The sequence below is a fragment of the Astyanax mexicanus genome, chromosome 15, assembly GCF_023375975.1.
Source record: "Astyanax mexicanus isolate ESR-SI-001 chromosome 15, AstMex3_surface, whole genome shotgun sequence".
Lineage (NCBI taxonomy): Eukaryota > Metazoa > Chordata > Actinopteri > Characiformes > Acestrorhamphidae > Astyanax > Astyanax mexicanus.
In genome coordinates this window covers 33,593,716-33,608,837 of record NC_064422.1, presented here as the reverse complement: position 1 = coordinate 33,608,837, position 15,122 = coordinate 33,593,716, and the positions used below count along the sequence as shown (strand labels likewise).

The window sequence follows — 15,122 nt, the reverse complement described above, 5'->3', positions numbered from 1 at the left end:
AAAAAAAGATCAATCCAAAAAGAAAAATACACAATAACAATAATTGTTCAATGGACTCAATAAGCAAGGTTACAGAAAACACACGCGTCACTTATATTTAAAAGAATGTACACAAAATAGTATTAACCGGGTAGCATCTAGATTTATAGCATATAGATCAAGATTTTATATAGCAGTTCAGTTTATTTTGTCATTGAGAATATATTTGTATGCAAGAGACCAAATAAAACAAAGGGGAAATACTCATATATAAATAGGGGAAAATAGTAAATAAGTCAATATATCCTTTTCCTTTTGATAACTCTTCAGCCGAATAAATAATTGATTATCAACTGTTATAATCCTAACATGTTATATAGTAATATTTTTAGGTTACACTCATAATGTTGTCGCTGAGCTCCCTCTGCCGGTGGCCAGTGGTGCAGCACTGCCCATCACACAGCATAATCAAAACTTGAAGAAAATATCAATTGTTTGAAAACTGTTATTTAACTATTTAAATGAATAATTTAACTTAACCAGGCAGCACTGCAGACATGGCAAAAAAAAACACCACCATTAAAAAAATGTATATAATGAAAAAACAAATTTACAATTTATTTACAATGAATGTTAATATTCCTCTATATTTGTATTAATGGGCTAATTTAGAGTAAATCTTGATAAATGTATTTGCTTTGAATGAAATTAAACAACTATGCTGGATATAGAAAAGGCATGTTATATTTATACTGACCCTAAGGCTTTTTAAGGTTTTAAAAACATAAATGTTTTATTTACAAGGACACAACTTCAGAAGAAATTTCATTTGTTTAGATTTTATGTTTTTTGTATATGTTATGTTATACGTTATTTTTGTATACAATGTAAGAGTTACATTTCCTCTGGCTTGCGTTTTTATTTATTTTATTTTTTTTGTACTTTTTCAAGATTATTTTTACCTACTTTGTTTATTATTTGTCTGTTTCTGCTTTGTATCTTCTTGTGGTTTTCTGATATATTTGCGTCAGCTGTTGATGCTTTTATTTATGTCTTCACAATGTTTGAATTATCTATTATCTATTAATGATACAGCTTCAGTAAAAAAAGAAAAAGGAAAGAAACATTCATGTATTGTGTAAAGAGAATTTATTGTCAACTGCATAAAAGTGCCTATTTCTTTGCGGTGAAACAAAATAGGATTTATTCAGCTTGAGACAAAAAATAGTAAATATACTAACTACATCATAAAACTATATAATAAAAGTATATAATCTTTTCTGCACAGTTCCGCAAAGACCTCTACTTGTGAGCACAGTTTGGCGTTTTCCTTCCTTAAACACACTTATTTAACCTGGCAGTTGAGTGGTAGTTAAATGAGGCATGTTTGCACAGAATTAGCCTAACTGCAGCCATTCAGGGCCAGAAATGAATGAATGTCCATGGCCTTTAGAAATACACTGAGCCCTTTCATTCTTTTAGATGTTCTTCAGACTTTGGAATATAATGCTGGGGGCATCAGAAGAAAGTCATGACACACAAAGAGAGCATTAAGAATAAAACAACATTCACAGTCACAAAAACATGTCAAGACGCTTACACTCAGTAAAACGGCAACAGAACAGGCAGATTCTTTGGTCTGTAGTCCTGAAAACAATTCTGAACTACCTAAATACTCTCCTTTATACAGAAATGGTTTGTGTACAATCCCCTGGTCTACTTAGACAGGGCATGATGAGTGAAACAAATCAAAACACTGGTGTAATAATGCAAAGCTACACTGTAGAAAAAATATATGTGGTGTCTTATTTATAGATTTTCATAATTGTCCTGCAACAAAATTTTGTAGTACACTGAACTTCTAATAATAAGATACATTCTTGTTGTATTAACCTGTTTTAGAAGTTGTGTAGTAAAAAATGCTTTTTATACATTTTCAAATTAAGACACCACATTTTTTTACAGTGTGACTTTCGAAAAAACTCCAAATATTGCAACATAGTGTTGTGTTTCTATAAGTGAGGTCAGTAACTGTGTAATAAAGATATGTTCAGTATTGTCCAAAATAAACAGTAATTACGGTACAGCGGTCACTGAAATAGATCCCTGCTCCCTCATTAGTACTGTGCTATATAAGCAGTGCTAAAACACAAATGATTTACATGCGCCAGCACCACTTATTAAAAGCTTATAAAAATATTGATCTGTTCAGGAAATAAACTTTGACCATTATGTTATGTAGAAACATAAGACTTCCTGTAGTAATGCTGGATGCTCTACTAATTTCAGTTTACGAGATGGGTGCTCATCAACACCTGGTGATTTACAATTACATACATACATCAGATACATACTTTCTACTGATACAATTACTGATAATAATATGGCTCACCTAATTCCCTTACTGTGCTCTTTGTGCATTGGTTTGTTCAAAGTAATTGGAAACAGATTTGGAAACAAAAAAATTACTTTTTTCAAGTCAGACACCCCATTATTCAATAGTGCAAATGTAAATTGGGATCCATTTCAGTCACAGCCTACATACCCTCTGTCAGAATGTGTATGGATTCCCTTTGCAATGGTTCTGGATTAGTTTGGTTGGCTGGTTTAGGATCCTTGGCGATGTCTGTGGGCTGTGAGTTTCCTACACTCAAAATTTGTAAGCAAGCACACAGAAAAGAAGGCTAAAGGTATAAATGTAAACAGTAATACACCTGATAAACAGTAGCTCGAGGAGCAGTAGCTAGATGTTCTTCTTTGTCACATTTTGTAAAATGTTAAGCACGAATGTGATAAAATACAATAGAAATTCAGAATCAGAATTCAGTCTTATTTTTTTAAATAAAGAGTATTAAAAAGAGTTTATGCTACTTTTAAGACATTGCTCTGAAGATTGATTGTACTGCATTAGGATCAGGAATAAGAGTGTAAAAGTGAGGTTCAGAGAACACAATTCCTCTGCAAATAAAAGGGTTTATACCGGGTTTTTACCTTCCTAGGCCATGCCTGGTACTAAGCATGGTGTCACCATTTTCATTGTCACCTGCACTAGAGTTCTACTCTATTGGCAACTTTCTCACAGGGAATAGATAAGCAGTGTGTGTGCATGTGCAAACATGTGTCAACAATGGTTGAAACTTAAAGTAGCTGAATGCATTCATTAGAAGGCATGTCCACAAATATTTGGACATATAATGTATGTCTTTAAAAAAGACCAGTAAATATGATAAGCTAAATAATCCAGATATAACAAAATCGTTATAATGTGAAATAATGCACATTTTCTTCCATTTAATTCAGCCTACAACATCTCAGATTGTCAGCCCTGATGTGTACAGTTCATACACTCGTCACACGCTCAGTTTGTATGGCGGCCTGCTTTTCTGCTTCTCCTGCAGACACTCTAATATACTGGCAGTCTGGAGACTGAAGTGATGCTGAGACCGGCGATGGCTCCTTTTTGGCAGTGCTACGGTAGTCCAACCAATAGAAGGACACCAAAAGAAATAAAGCTGATGTGACCACTGTGATACTGGAGGCCAGGTACACGTATGTATACTCTCCAGTTTTGTCCACCAGAAGTCCTGAAACATACAAACAAACAGATTCATCATATAATACATATGATAAAAATGCTTCATAGCAATGCCATTAATACAATATTCCACTACAGTACCACAGTAGTCTTTCTGTCGATATTTGCACAGGCTATTGAAAACACTCCAATCTGTCTATCGATTCAAAAGGGACCACTGTGAAAACTGCTGATGACCAAATATTAGACAGCTGGCTGGTCTAATATGGGAGTTGGAAGAAGGGAAAGCCATACATGTGTAGTACAGGGACTGCCAAGATCTGAACTGAAGAACCATGCTTTATTGATTTATATTTTGAATGATAATGCGGAACATTTCTGTCAATCAATCTCTAGCCCTTTATTATAAGGTCATTTTCTCAGACACTTCAGACAATTCATATAATAAACATGTAGTGGTCCTACACTGATAACTTTAATTCATGAACGAAACAGATATACAGTAAATCTACAATAAGGACTACAGTCTATAATAAAAATATAAATAAAGGTAAAAATGTAGCAATATCTAGCAATAAAATTGCAAGGTAAAGGGTATGCTGCAGCAGTTGGGTTAGTAACAGCAACCCTACAAAAAAAATGTTATTAATTAATCTGATAAAATAACTGATAAGTGTAGCCGCAAAGTTTGTGTACACTGAAACAAAATGTAAAGGCAGGCTAACTCAAAATGATAAAGGAACTGATTACCGAGCGATTATGAGTTCTCCTAACTCCTAAACATTTTTCAGTTCTGCATCTCTATTAGGTCAACAATTTATCTGGAGCTGAAGCCCATTTAAAACCTTAGTACATGTGTTAAATCAAAAACTGCTGAAATATTTTTGTAAAAATATGTAGGCAGTTCTCCACCCCCACTGTTTATTTCTATCTTTTAATCTTTAGATTAGAACTTCCCCTCACATGACCTTCCCAGAAACAGAGACAATCTCCTCGCCTTTGATGAGCAGGCAGTTAAACTCTAGAGCTGTGAAATCACACTAAATAAAAACAGATTTCCATTACTTCTTTGCTGCAGAAATGTATATCGTTTCTCAGCTCTACAGTTGTGCAACACTCAAACAGCCTGCTTGTTCAGAATCAGGTGGTCATAAATTCAAATCTTGTCAACAACACAACAAGAGCTTGAGTACAAAAAGGCCTCACTTGTATGGTGGTGGAAGGTCTAACCTGCAGATAATATAGGCAGTGAATAAATATAAAACACATTTGACAGCACATTTTTGCTTCTGATTTGGCTTAACTCACTGAGATACATATTACACATATGAACCCTCTTTATCTGCATGTGCACTTTGCTATTCATTATAATACAGCATTAAAGGCAAACATTTGAGACAGAGAGTTGGCTCAACTTAATGGGATACTGAGCTAAAAACATAAATTCTCTGAAATTCGCTTAAAAAAGAGAAAAACTTTACAAAAAATCAAAACGAATTAAACTGGGTTTATTCAAATCTTTAAATTGATGCTGTTCTATTCCAAGTATTTAACTGAATTAAATAAACCTACCCTGTTGTTGGTCATCATTTTAAGCTGGCCTGTCTTTACATGTTTACAAAGAATAAACTGGCTTCTTAGTGCAACTATTTGTAAAATAAATGTTTGTAAAAATACTTTAAAGACTAAATCTCAGAGATTAAGCTATGTCAGGCAGTGAGCAAATTGAAAACATTTTACATAATACTGAAGCAATTTCAGCTGCAGCACTTTTACGGTTTTGAGTTGACTCTTCAACTTCTAACTTCAACCACACTGTTGACCTTACTGAAAAACAGAACTACAAATTTGAGTTTGGAGAACTTTTGACTTAACTAGTTAAGTTGAGGTAACTCAAAAGAACTCTCTGTAATCATATACACTGTGAAATGTTACATTTTACTAATTATTTCATTGGGTAACAATCAACTAAACTGTTTTTTTTTTTCAGAGATCGAGCAGCGTCATGATCAACCAAGCAGATCATGACGTACTGAAAACCTGTGCATGCTGTATGTTTGCTCTGTTAGATTACAGGTAAATACACACAACACAAATGATAATAAATATACATACTAGATAAACGTACAGTCAAGTTCTTGTAATACACTGCAATATAATTGCATATATAGATCTTTCACAGGGACTGCTCCAGTTAAGTCTTGGGAATTGCAAGCCCTGGACAGTGTAGAGTTGCATGGCTGACATTTGGAGTTGGCATGGTGCTTACAGGGGGAACCAGCTGCCCGGTCAATCTCAGCTGCCCCACAGAGAGAGCCTGAAGCCCTGGCACCACCACCCCCCACACCTCTGCCCTGCAGGTTCTTTCACAATACAAGGAACATTCCATTCCCTTTTATTCCTTCCTTGAACATTTACATACATAGGCACACACGCATTCACACACATTCTTGCACACACAAACTGTAGATAATCAGTGAAAAATCTTCACAATATGACGCACATAACTAAAAGTCTAGGTGTAAAAATGATGGTACTATGATGGTACATTTTGAAACCTGCCACACCAGGTTTCAGTAATAGTGGACAGGTAATAGCATTGATGTTTGTTGTGACCTGTTAGACAGGTCCTCTCACCCCATCAGACCAGTAGGTCAACAGAAGGGTTACAAAGAAGTTAAATGAACCGTGGTGGGCTACATAAAATGGAATGTACCAGAGAAATCTACTCCACTAAATCCCCAAGCTACACTCCCTTCACTTGGACACTTCATTTTTAAGTAATAAATAAATAAATAAAAAGACATGTTCAATGAATAAATACATATGACCAGGTCTACTCATAACAAAACTTAGGCACACAACTAGGTGAGAATAACCTGATGGAAAATGTCCCAGTAAGAAGGTAAATCTTTTGTATATTTATATATTTCTATAAACTTGATGTCATGTGTATAATGAAACAGGGTGTTACAATTTAAAATATCACAATATATTGTGCACCTGTAAGCAGAAAGGTGGTATCTAACAAAAACAAAACAGTATTGCAAAAAAAATACACAAAATTGTAATAATTTAGTACTTCCACTTAAGTGGGTTGCTTAAAGGATACTTCAACTTCTACTGGTCATTTTTTTTAAAAGAGCACAGGGTTTAGAAGTCAGTCAAAGAGTGAGGATTAGTGAGAGGACAGAAGGAAAGTCATCGCATGGACACGACAGAACTGAGCTATCAGCTACTTGGAAGGAACTAGCAAGGTTTGGAACTGCAAAAGTGTAATTTATAACTTATTTCAAATTTTTCCCCATTTTCTCCCTAATTTACACGGCCAATTACCCAACCCACTCATTAGGACTCCCCCTATCACTAGTAACGCCCCAACACACCAGGAGGGTGAAGACTAATGCCTGCTTCCTCCGATACATGTGAAGTCAGCCACCGCTTCTTTTCGAGCTGATGCAGCATTGCTGAACAGCCAGCGCACTTGGAGGAAAGCGCAGCGACTGGGTTCTGATACATCAGCTCACAGACGCCCTGTGCTTCGGACATCACCCTAGGAGTGATGTGGGGAAAGAGCGCCATCTACTCACCCGTAGGGAGCAGGGCCAATTTTGCTCCCTCTGAGCGCCAGCAGCTTGATGGCAAAGCTGCAAAAGTGTAATTTATCAGTAAACAATTGCTATTGTTGGACAGATCACTTTTCCAACATTTTTATCATCACTTTATATTATATCTATCCAACACTAAATTTAACCCTAACATATATGACCAAAAGAAGTTTCACCCTGTGAGTAAAAAAGAATCTCATGCTACCTGCAAGGGGTGGCCCAATCAGCAGCGTGACGCTCTCCATGATTGCCAGAAGGCCGAGTGCAGAGAGGAAGCGGTTCATTTCCACGATGTCCATCAGCACGGTGAACAGCAGTGTGCCCACCACACTCATCGTCAGGCCATAACATAGCATATAAACCAGCAGCACTGGAAACGTGGCTGAAAAGCAGCAGATACAGTTGCTCAGTCCATTCAGAAGAAGCGCTACGGAGAGCACGTATATATGACGGCCCTTGAACCAAGCCAGGTTAAAGAGCAGTCCAAAGGCCGGCCGCACGATGATGTTGACGAAGCCCAAGACATTGAGCAGCAGGGCAGCTTTGTTCTGGTCCATACCGTTGTCTGTGGCAAATGGAACCAGGAAAATTAGAGGCACTACAAATCCCAGCATCATCCAAGTAACACCCAGTGAGAAAACCCGATAACGCTGGTTATTACAGAACTGGTCAAAGGCCATGTGGCGACGGATACAAGATGCTAAAAGCTTTAGATTCTCTTTCCCAGTCTTTGTGGGGCCATTGGCCTTTTGTTTGTGTGCTTTGGGTTTGCTTGGGCCCAGTGGCCTCATAAGTGCTCCACAGACGCAGCAGTTGAGTAGCATACCGCCTAATATGAGAAAACTGCCCCTCCAGCCAAACTCAGTGTGTAGGTAGTTACTCAGTGTGGGCAGCGTGGAAAGGCCAAGAGCTGTGCCTGTGGAGGACATAGCATTGGCAAAGACACGACGGCGTACAAAGTATTGGCCCAGGATGGTGACAGCAGGCTGGAAACTGAAACAAAACCCTAAACCTGTGGAGAAAAAAAATTTATTTAGTTATAGGATAGGTATAGAACTCAATACAATGTATTATTCACTATATATGTTAGACAGCCCTTTAGTTAAAAAATAGGGATAAATCTAATAGTCTGAATCTGGCAGCTGATGTGATAAAATTCACTATCCAGAAATTTATCTCCTTGTTTATACACTTATTATTCATTTCCATTCAGTTCCACTGATCATATAGGGACACTTTGTAATAGAACTACACAGAATTACAGAGTGTGGTCCAGTCATCTTTTTACCCTGATCTTAATGGTCAGAAATATAGAAGATCACCACAGAGCAGGCATTATTTGGGTGGTATGAGTGGATCAGACACAGCAGTGCTGCTGGAGTTTTTAAACAACTCAATATCACCGCTGGACTAAATATAATCCACCAACCAGAAATCACTCTCACGACTCTGGATCAGTTCTAATCTTTTGAAGCACCGTTCATGTTTGTCATTCTGAAGTCTTTCATAAGTTTTCACAGGACAGTTCCTACAGGATGCCACCCAAGTAATAGTTGATCTGTTGTGTTCCTGTGGGTTCCTGACCATTGGAGAGCAGGGTAAAAGAACAATGATAACACATGCCAAGAAACAGAAGAGTGTTGAAACAAGGAGGTGGTCATAATATTTTGAATGGACTGTGTATTTCAATGAAAAACAAATTTTGGAGTTTTAAGGTTTGAATATGACCACAGCGATATTTATTTATTGTGGAATATATTTGGAACACTGGGTCACTGGGTACATACTGACCTGTAATAACCCCTGCAGTGATGTAAAGTTCAACGATGGAATTTGTAAAGGCACTGGCCGCCATTCCTATCCCGCTTAAGACTCCTCCCATTATCACGGTTGCTCGACAACCAAATCGTTCCACTAACACACTGCACAGTGGACCTGTGAAGGTAATATTAGTTAGAGGGGGAGAGCACCAAACAAACCAGTGAGACCACGGGGGCTTAGAATGAGGATTATACTAATCCAACAGTTTTCTGTATGACAGCCTCCTATAAATATCACTTTGGAACAATGTAGTATTTTGTTCATCACAGTGTGAAAGAACGTCACACCCAGTAATCTGAGCGCTTTCGGTACTTAAATCCTGTACAGTTGCTATTTAATGAAGTTTATCCCGCTCTCTAACTTCTTTACATTGCTTGAACTGTTTAAAATACCAGGGAGCTCTTAATGCACATGTGTACATTTTAAAGCAGTGATCACAACTCCTGCTCTACATTACAGCACTGCAGAATGAATACAATTTGACCTTAGCCACAGGTGAAGAAATTTACTTTATCAAGAACACATATTGACTCTTCTGAAGGGCTTTTAGCCTTTCTCTTTATGCAGTGAGCTAGTGTACATGGTCAGCATGATTAAGCAAATAATGCTGGTGATTATACTCTCTCTCTCTCTCTCTCCATATTTCTCTCTCTCTATCTATCCAAGATTAATGTGATTTGGCATTTACAGTTCTTATTACGAACAGCAATGAAGCAAACACTGACTGAAGTCTGTTGTGAGTGCATCTTTAAGAGCTACATAATAAGAAAAACACATGCGACCACAGTTTCCTGCTCACAAGGGGAAGTTAAACAAAGCTATGGGTTTGCGCTGTCTAAAGAGACAGGGCTGTCTTCCTGTACATATCTCCCTTGTGATTTTTAAATATGAATATGTTAGTCTTCAGAAGGACCTCTGTGTGGACAATTAACTCTTGTATTACTACATAATTTCAGAAGTTTCTGATCCACTTTATTTACTGTTAATGTTACTGTAGCGCTTTGTTACTATTACAGTACAGTATATTTTAAGCTCAAAATGACAAGAAATCATGGCATTTACACTCCACTTTCCAGTGTCTGTATAATCTTAATAACTAAATATTCACTGGAAACATTACAATAAATTACAATAACATTACAATAATGGATTTGTTGTAGAAAGTGCAGGCTGGTAGAGGAATTCACATATATTTTGAGATTACCAAATGGAATTTCCACACTTAGAAATTCAAAACAAAAGATGTTGGAGATTATTTTATAGTACCTTTTATATACTCTAGGGCAGTGTGCTGCCAAGACCTTGGTGATTAATTTCTTATTATAAGCTCTATTTAGCTTTAAGGTCTTAAGAAGGAAAAGTATGATTAATCACGATTATCGACTAATAGACACTATATTGACTAAAACAGGTATCATAACATGCCTACTTAAAACAGTGCTTTTCTAAAGCTATTATCAGTGAGAATAGTAAAAATCTCTACCTCCAGCGTGCAGGACTGCTGTCATTATAGATGGCACCCATGATGTTACGCTGTTGCTGGCATGAAACTGTTTCTGGAGATCTGTGTAGAAGATGCTCATGCAGGATGGGAAAGCCAGTGTCAGGGCCAGGACCACTATAGAAGACACAAGGATCACCCAGCCCCAGCCTCCATCTGGAGCACTATTGGCCACGGGCTGTGATTGATCCGGCGGTGTTTCAGCTTCTTCTTTATCGACGTCTCCCCCCTCCATGTTGCAGGACTCTGCAGACTGCCGCTGTCGTGTGGCCATGTCTACTGCCTGAGTTTAAGGTCCTGCCCCTCACTGCTTAGGCGGTCTGTCTGTGAGGGCCAAGGCACTTTCGGGTGGTGTGAGAATCATTCTGGAGGCAGGTCTACACCCCTCCATGTATTCCATTTCACCTCCACAGGATACCACAAAGGAATCTCTGTAAATAAAACTGTTTCATGATTACACAAAATAAATATATCAGCCTATTGTTATGATTCTATAAGGTATCCATCCTATTGCCCATCTCTAAGTCAAACTATTGCTGTATTGCATTATGATAAAAGCAGCAATATATATATTTTGTTTATATGACAAGGTACATACGACAAACATCAAAAGAGCAAAATCTCAAACTATATATTTTTTTAATTTAAGATTTATTTATTACTTAATTGTATTTTTAAAAAGGCCTCAAAAAGGTCAATAATGACCAAAATAACAAAAAGCATAACTTTATACGCAAACAGAAACTAAACACCAGAAAAAAAGAAAAGAAAAAAAAAAGCACAGGCTACTATTTCAACATTTTGCATCATGCATTTTACCACAGAATCTGTAAATTTATGTGAATTACACAACTCAGAAGTACGCTTTTTAGAAACAATAGAATGATGACAGAATCATGACTAAGGACATGACTCAGTCCATTAACTAAAAGCATAGCATAACTATAACTATAGTACAGTCTTACGTGTAGCCAGATGTCTTTATCAACACATCAGTCTTAAGAGTGTTACATAATAGAGAATATGGGTGAGGTATTTAAGCATTTTGATTTATGAGAAGCTCGTTTGTAATAGATTGTAAAGTCTTTGTCCAGACTCGGAAATGACGACTTGGAAATGGGTTTTTAATATGTCAGCAGGAATGAGTTACCGCCCCATAAAGCTATACTACCACTTAAAAAAAAGACATATGACTTTCATAGATTTATGGGAGATTCCTAATGCAATGGTAGTTTGTTTAAGTTGTTACATGATAGTAACATAACCATTCCTTGCCATGTCATGGAAAATGTCATACCATGTAATGACAAACCAAAGTGTAATTTTATCATTATGGTTACTGTCATAGCTGCCCATCTGTCTTGCTACAGTTAACCGCACTTACTGGACAAGTTAAAACAGTTCAAGTATGATAGAAATAATACAAAACACATTCCACAAAATATAGCAAAACAAGTTTCTCTACTAACTGTAGGATTTAAAAAACTGAAGTAACACCTCCACCTTAAAAACGAGTTAACTATTAAAACAATACCTTTTCCCAAAACCTTGTCAAGAATGGAGTCTAACTGCTTTAGTTTGGTGCTAAAACTACAAAAATAAAATAAGTAAATTTACTTTTTTTAAATATTAGCTTATCCCTGATGTAATGTTAGAAGCACAACCTCATAGCTAAGGTAACACTTATTAAAGAGGTCAATATCAATATAACATCCTTTTTGTTTTCACAGCATAGATGTTTCATATAAATAGTGTGAAACACATACTCTGAATGAACATCTGGCTAAGGTAAAGCTTAAGCTGTAATAGAGAAACCACAACTGTCCACCTTGTCATGTAGCTTGCTAGACAGTGTGGACACATGAATGGCAGCAAATACTAAAGGAAAAACAATTAAGCTTAGAAAATGTCAAAATATTTTTTCTATTTATCTATATATTTATCCTCCAATTTCCAATGCAAAACTACAGAAGCAAACTTTGGACACCAAAAATGTCTTGAACTGCAGAAAAATATTGTTTTATTCTCAATTCATTTTAACACATGATTAGTAAAACATGGACCTAAATGCATTGTTAAAAATGTACCAACAGCCGCAGATGACATGTCTCTCCAAACCATCTCTCATTGCGGAAACTTCACACTAGACCTCAAGCGGTTTGGACTGTGTGTTTCTCTTCCTCCAGACTCTGGCCTCTTGATTTCCAAATGAAATGTAAAATTTACTGATGATCAGTGATGGTTTGGAGAGCTGCTGGTGTTGATCCACTGTGTTATATCAAGTACAAAGTCAGCGCAGTGTTTTCCAAGAAAATTTTACAGCACTTAATGCTTCCCTCTGCTGACAACTTTTATGAAGATGCGGAATTAAAAAGTTAAACAATTGGTCTTATATAGTATTCCAATTTTCTGAGATTGGCTGTAGGCCATAATCATCAACAATAAAACAAATGCTTAATAAAACGCCTAAAATAGATCACTGTGTGTAATACATCTATATAATGTATGAGTTTCACATCTTGAACTGAAATAAAGTAACTTTTCAATGATATTCTATTTTTTTTTAAATGCACTAGCATATGTATTTTTTTTATTTAAATCACTAGCCTGCCAATTCACAACCAAACACAAACACACACACTAGTCTACACAGGAAATAGTGTGCTGTTTACATAGGGAGCATGCTTTTCATTCAGTTCATAAATGTTCATAAATGAACTTGTGCCATGCAGTCATTTTAGACACTGAGCTTTTTAGACACATGCTTTAGAACACAATAATAATAATTATTATTATTATTATAATAATAATAATAGTAATAATAATAATAATAATAATAATAATAATAATAATAATAATAATAATAATAATAATAATAATTTTAGCTTCAGTTTCCGGGAGACTGGTATTTTAGAAATTTCCCTTAAGGGGATAAATACAGACTACTTGTTGGACAGTGTTATATATAGTCAGCATAGATCACAGCATAAAACTTTAGCAAGTGTTTGGAAATAGCTCGAAGTTACACGAATGAGGAGAGTAGAAGAAAGAAACAACACTAAACGCTCAGTTAAATGTACAGATATATAGATACACACACTGAACTGAACTACCCACCCCTCCTCCTCCTCATAACGCTGAATAGAGGATTTACTAAAGTGTTCAGTCTGCAGGGTCTGGGCGCTGTGATACACACAGCCCGTTCCCTGTCCTCGTTTTCGTGACCGAGCCACCAAAAAACGAACAAACAAGCTCTCCTACCTTCAGCTGGTCGGAACACAGACCCGTCTGCTCATCCTGTGCCTCTGCCGCTGCTGCTGCTGCTGCTGCGGGGCCGCGTTGGCCAACACTGCTCATGTAGCTGGATCATGTTCTCCGTGAGGAGGGCGGGGCCACGCAGACATCAGCGAGCACATCCTAACCAATTAGATTTACCCTCGGGCTGCCCACTATTTACTCTCATAATGATTTTATTTTTCAACACAAAAGACGGTGAATACTGCCTGCGCAGTCAGTACAGTACAGTCTCAGTACAGGCGAGGCTCCTTTAACAGTGAAATTTAAGCTCTGAGGCTGTGGGTCACTATTCAGCATTCAACATCCAGCAGGAAACAGATAAGGAAATGCTCAGGCAGCTTCTGGTCATATTTCACTATAAACTGTTGTGCATATAAGCCCAGTCACATCACTTCACATCACACAAAAATCTGTTGGCAAAATATGCAAATTGAAAGGCTTATATTAAGCAAAAAAATGAGGTAAGCATTTTATTTTAGTAAGATTTCTTAATATAAACAACTGAATTTTAATATGAGTGAAGTTAGATGTAAATCAAGCAAAAATCACAGATTTATTGGCTTAAATTTTGACACAACACACAATAACTTGACTGATGACTTTTTCTGCTTATTTTCAGTTCCAATTACTTACTTTAAGATAACAATTCCAAAAATAGTCAAAATAATCTTACACTTGCAATGCTAAGTAAGACAAAAAAGCCTTATCAGAGGAAAAAAAAAGATGTATTGACTTGAAATTCGATAATTTCACTTGCTAAAAGTTTGTTTTTTGCAATGTAAAGTAAAACAAAAATCCAATATGTATTTTTTGTTCTCATTGTTACCTAAATTCCTATATCATTATTATTATTTTGGGCGGCATGGTGGTGCAGTGGGTAGCAGGTTTCCTCCCACAGTCTAAGACAGTTCAGGCTAATTGGATGTCAGATAAAATTGCCCCCTCAGTGTGTGAGTGTGTAAGTGAATGTGTCTGTCTGCCCTGCTATGGATTGGCGGCCTGTCCAGGGTGTATCCTGCCTTCCGCCCGATGCCGGACCCTTAACGGATAAAGCGGTTGACTGTAAGTGAGTATTATTATTTTGAGATACAAAGTATTTTTTATGAGATGCTGTCTTATTATTTTGAGATACTAAGTCATTATTTTGAGATACTAAGTTATTTCATGTAACTTGCCATCAGCTGTCAGAGCCCTGAGAGAGCACAATTGGCCTGGCTCTCTCTGGGTGGGTAGATGGCACTCTCTCCACATCAGTCCAAAGGGTGATGTCCGCAGCACTAGGGGTCTGTCAGCTGATGTATCGGAACCGAGTCGCTGAGCTTTCCTCCGAGTGCGCTGTGATGCTACTCGGCAATGCTGCATCAGCAGCAGTTCGAAAAGA

General features: G+C 37.0%; 1 protein-coding gene across 2 annotated transcripts; it reads right to left on the bottom strand.

Annotated features, from left to right (window-relative positions):
• Positions 1–1,111: 1,111 nt before the first annotated feature.
• slc16a5a (solute carrier family 16 member 5a) lies at positions 1,112–13,961 on the bottom strand. 2 transcript variants are annotated; one of them, XM_015608397.3, is made up of 5 exons: positions 13,706–13,961; positions 10,427–10,887; positions 8,914–9,057; positions 7,328–8,134; positions 1,112–3,563 (listed from the first exon to the last, which is right to left on the bottom strand). In XM_015608397.3, exons 2-5 carry the CDS (start codon positions 10,716–10,718, stop codon positions 3,319–3,321), a joined length of 1,488 nt encoding a protein of 495 aa, XP_015463883.2. In that variant the 5' UTR covers positions 10,719–10,887; positions 13,706–13,961; the 3' UTR covers positions 1,112–3,318. The 2 variants fall into 2 exon arrangements, with proteins under 2 accessions (XP_015463883.2, XP_007259394.2); XM_007259332.4 differs by having other exon boundaries at positions 10,427–10,875.
• Positions 13,962–15,122: the final 1,161 nt, after the last annotated feature.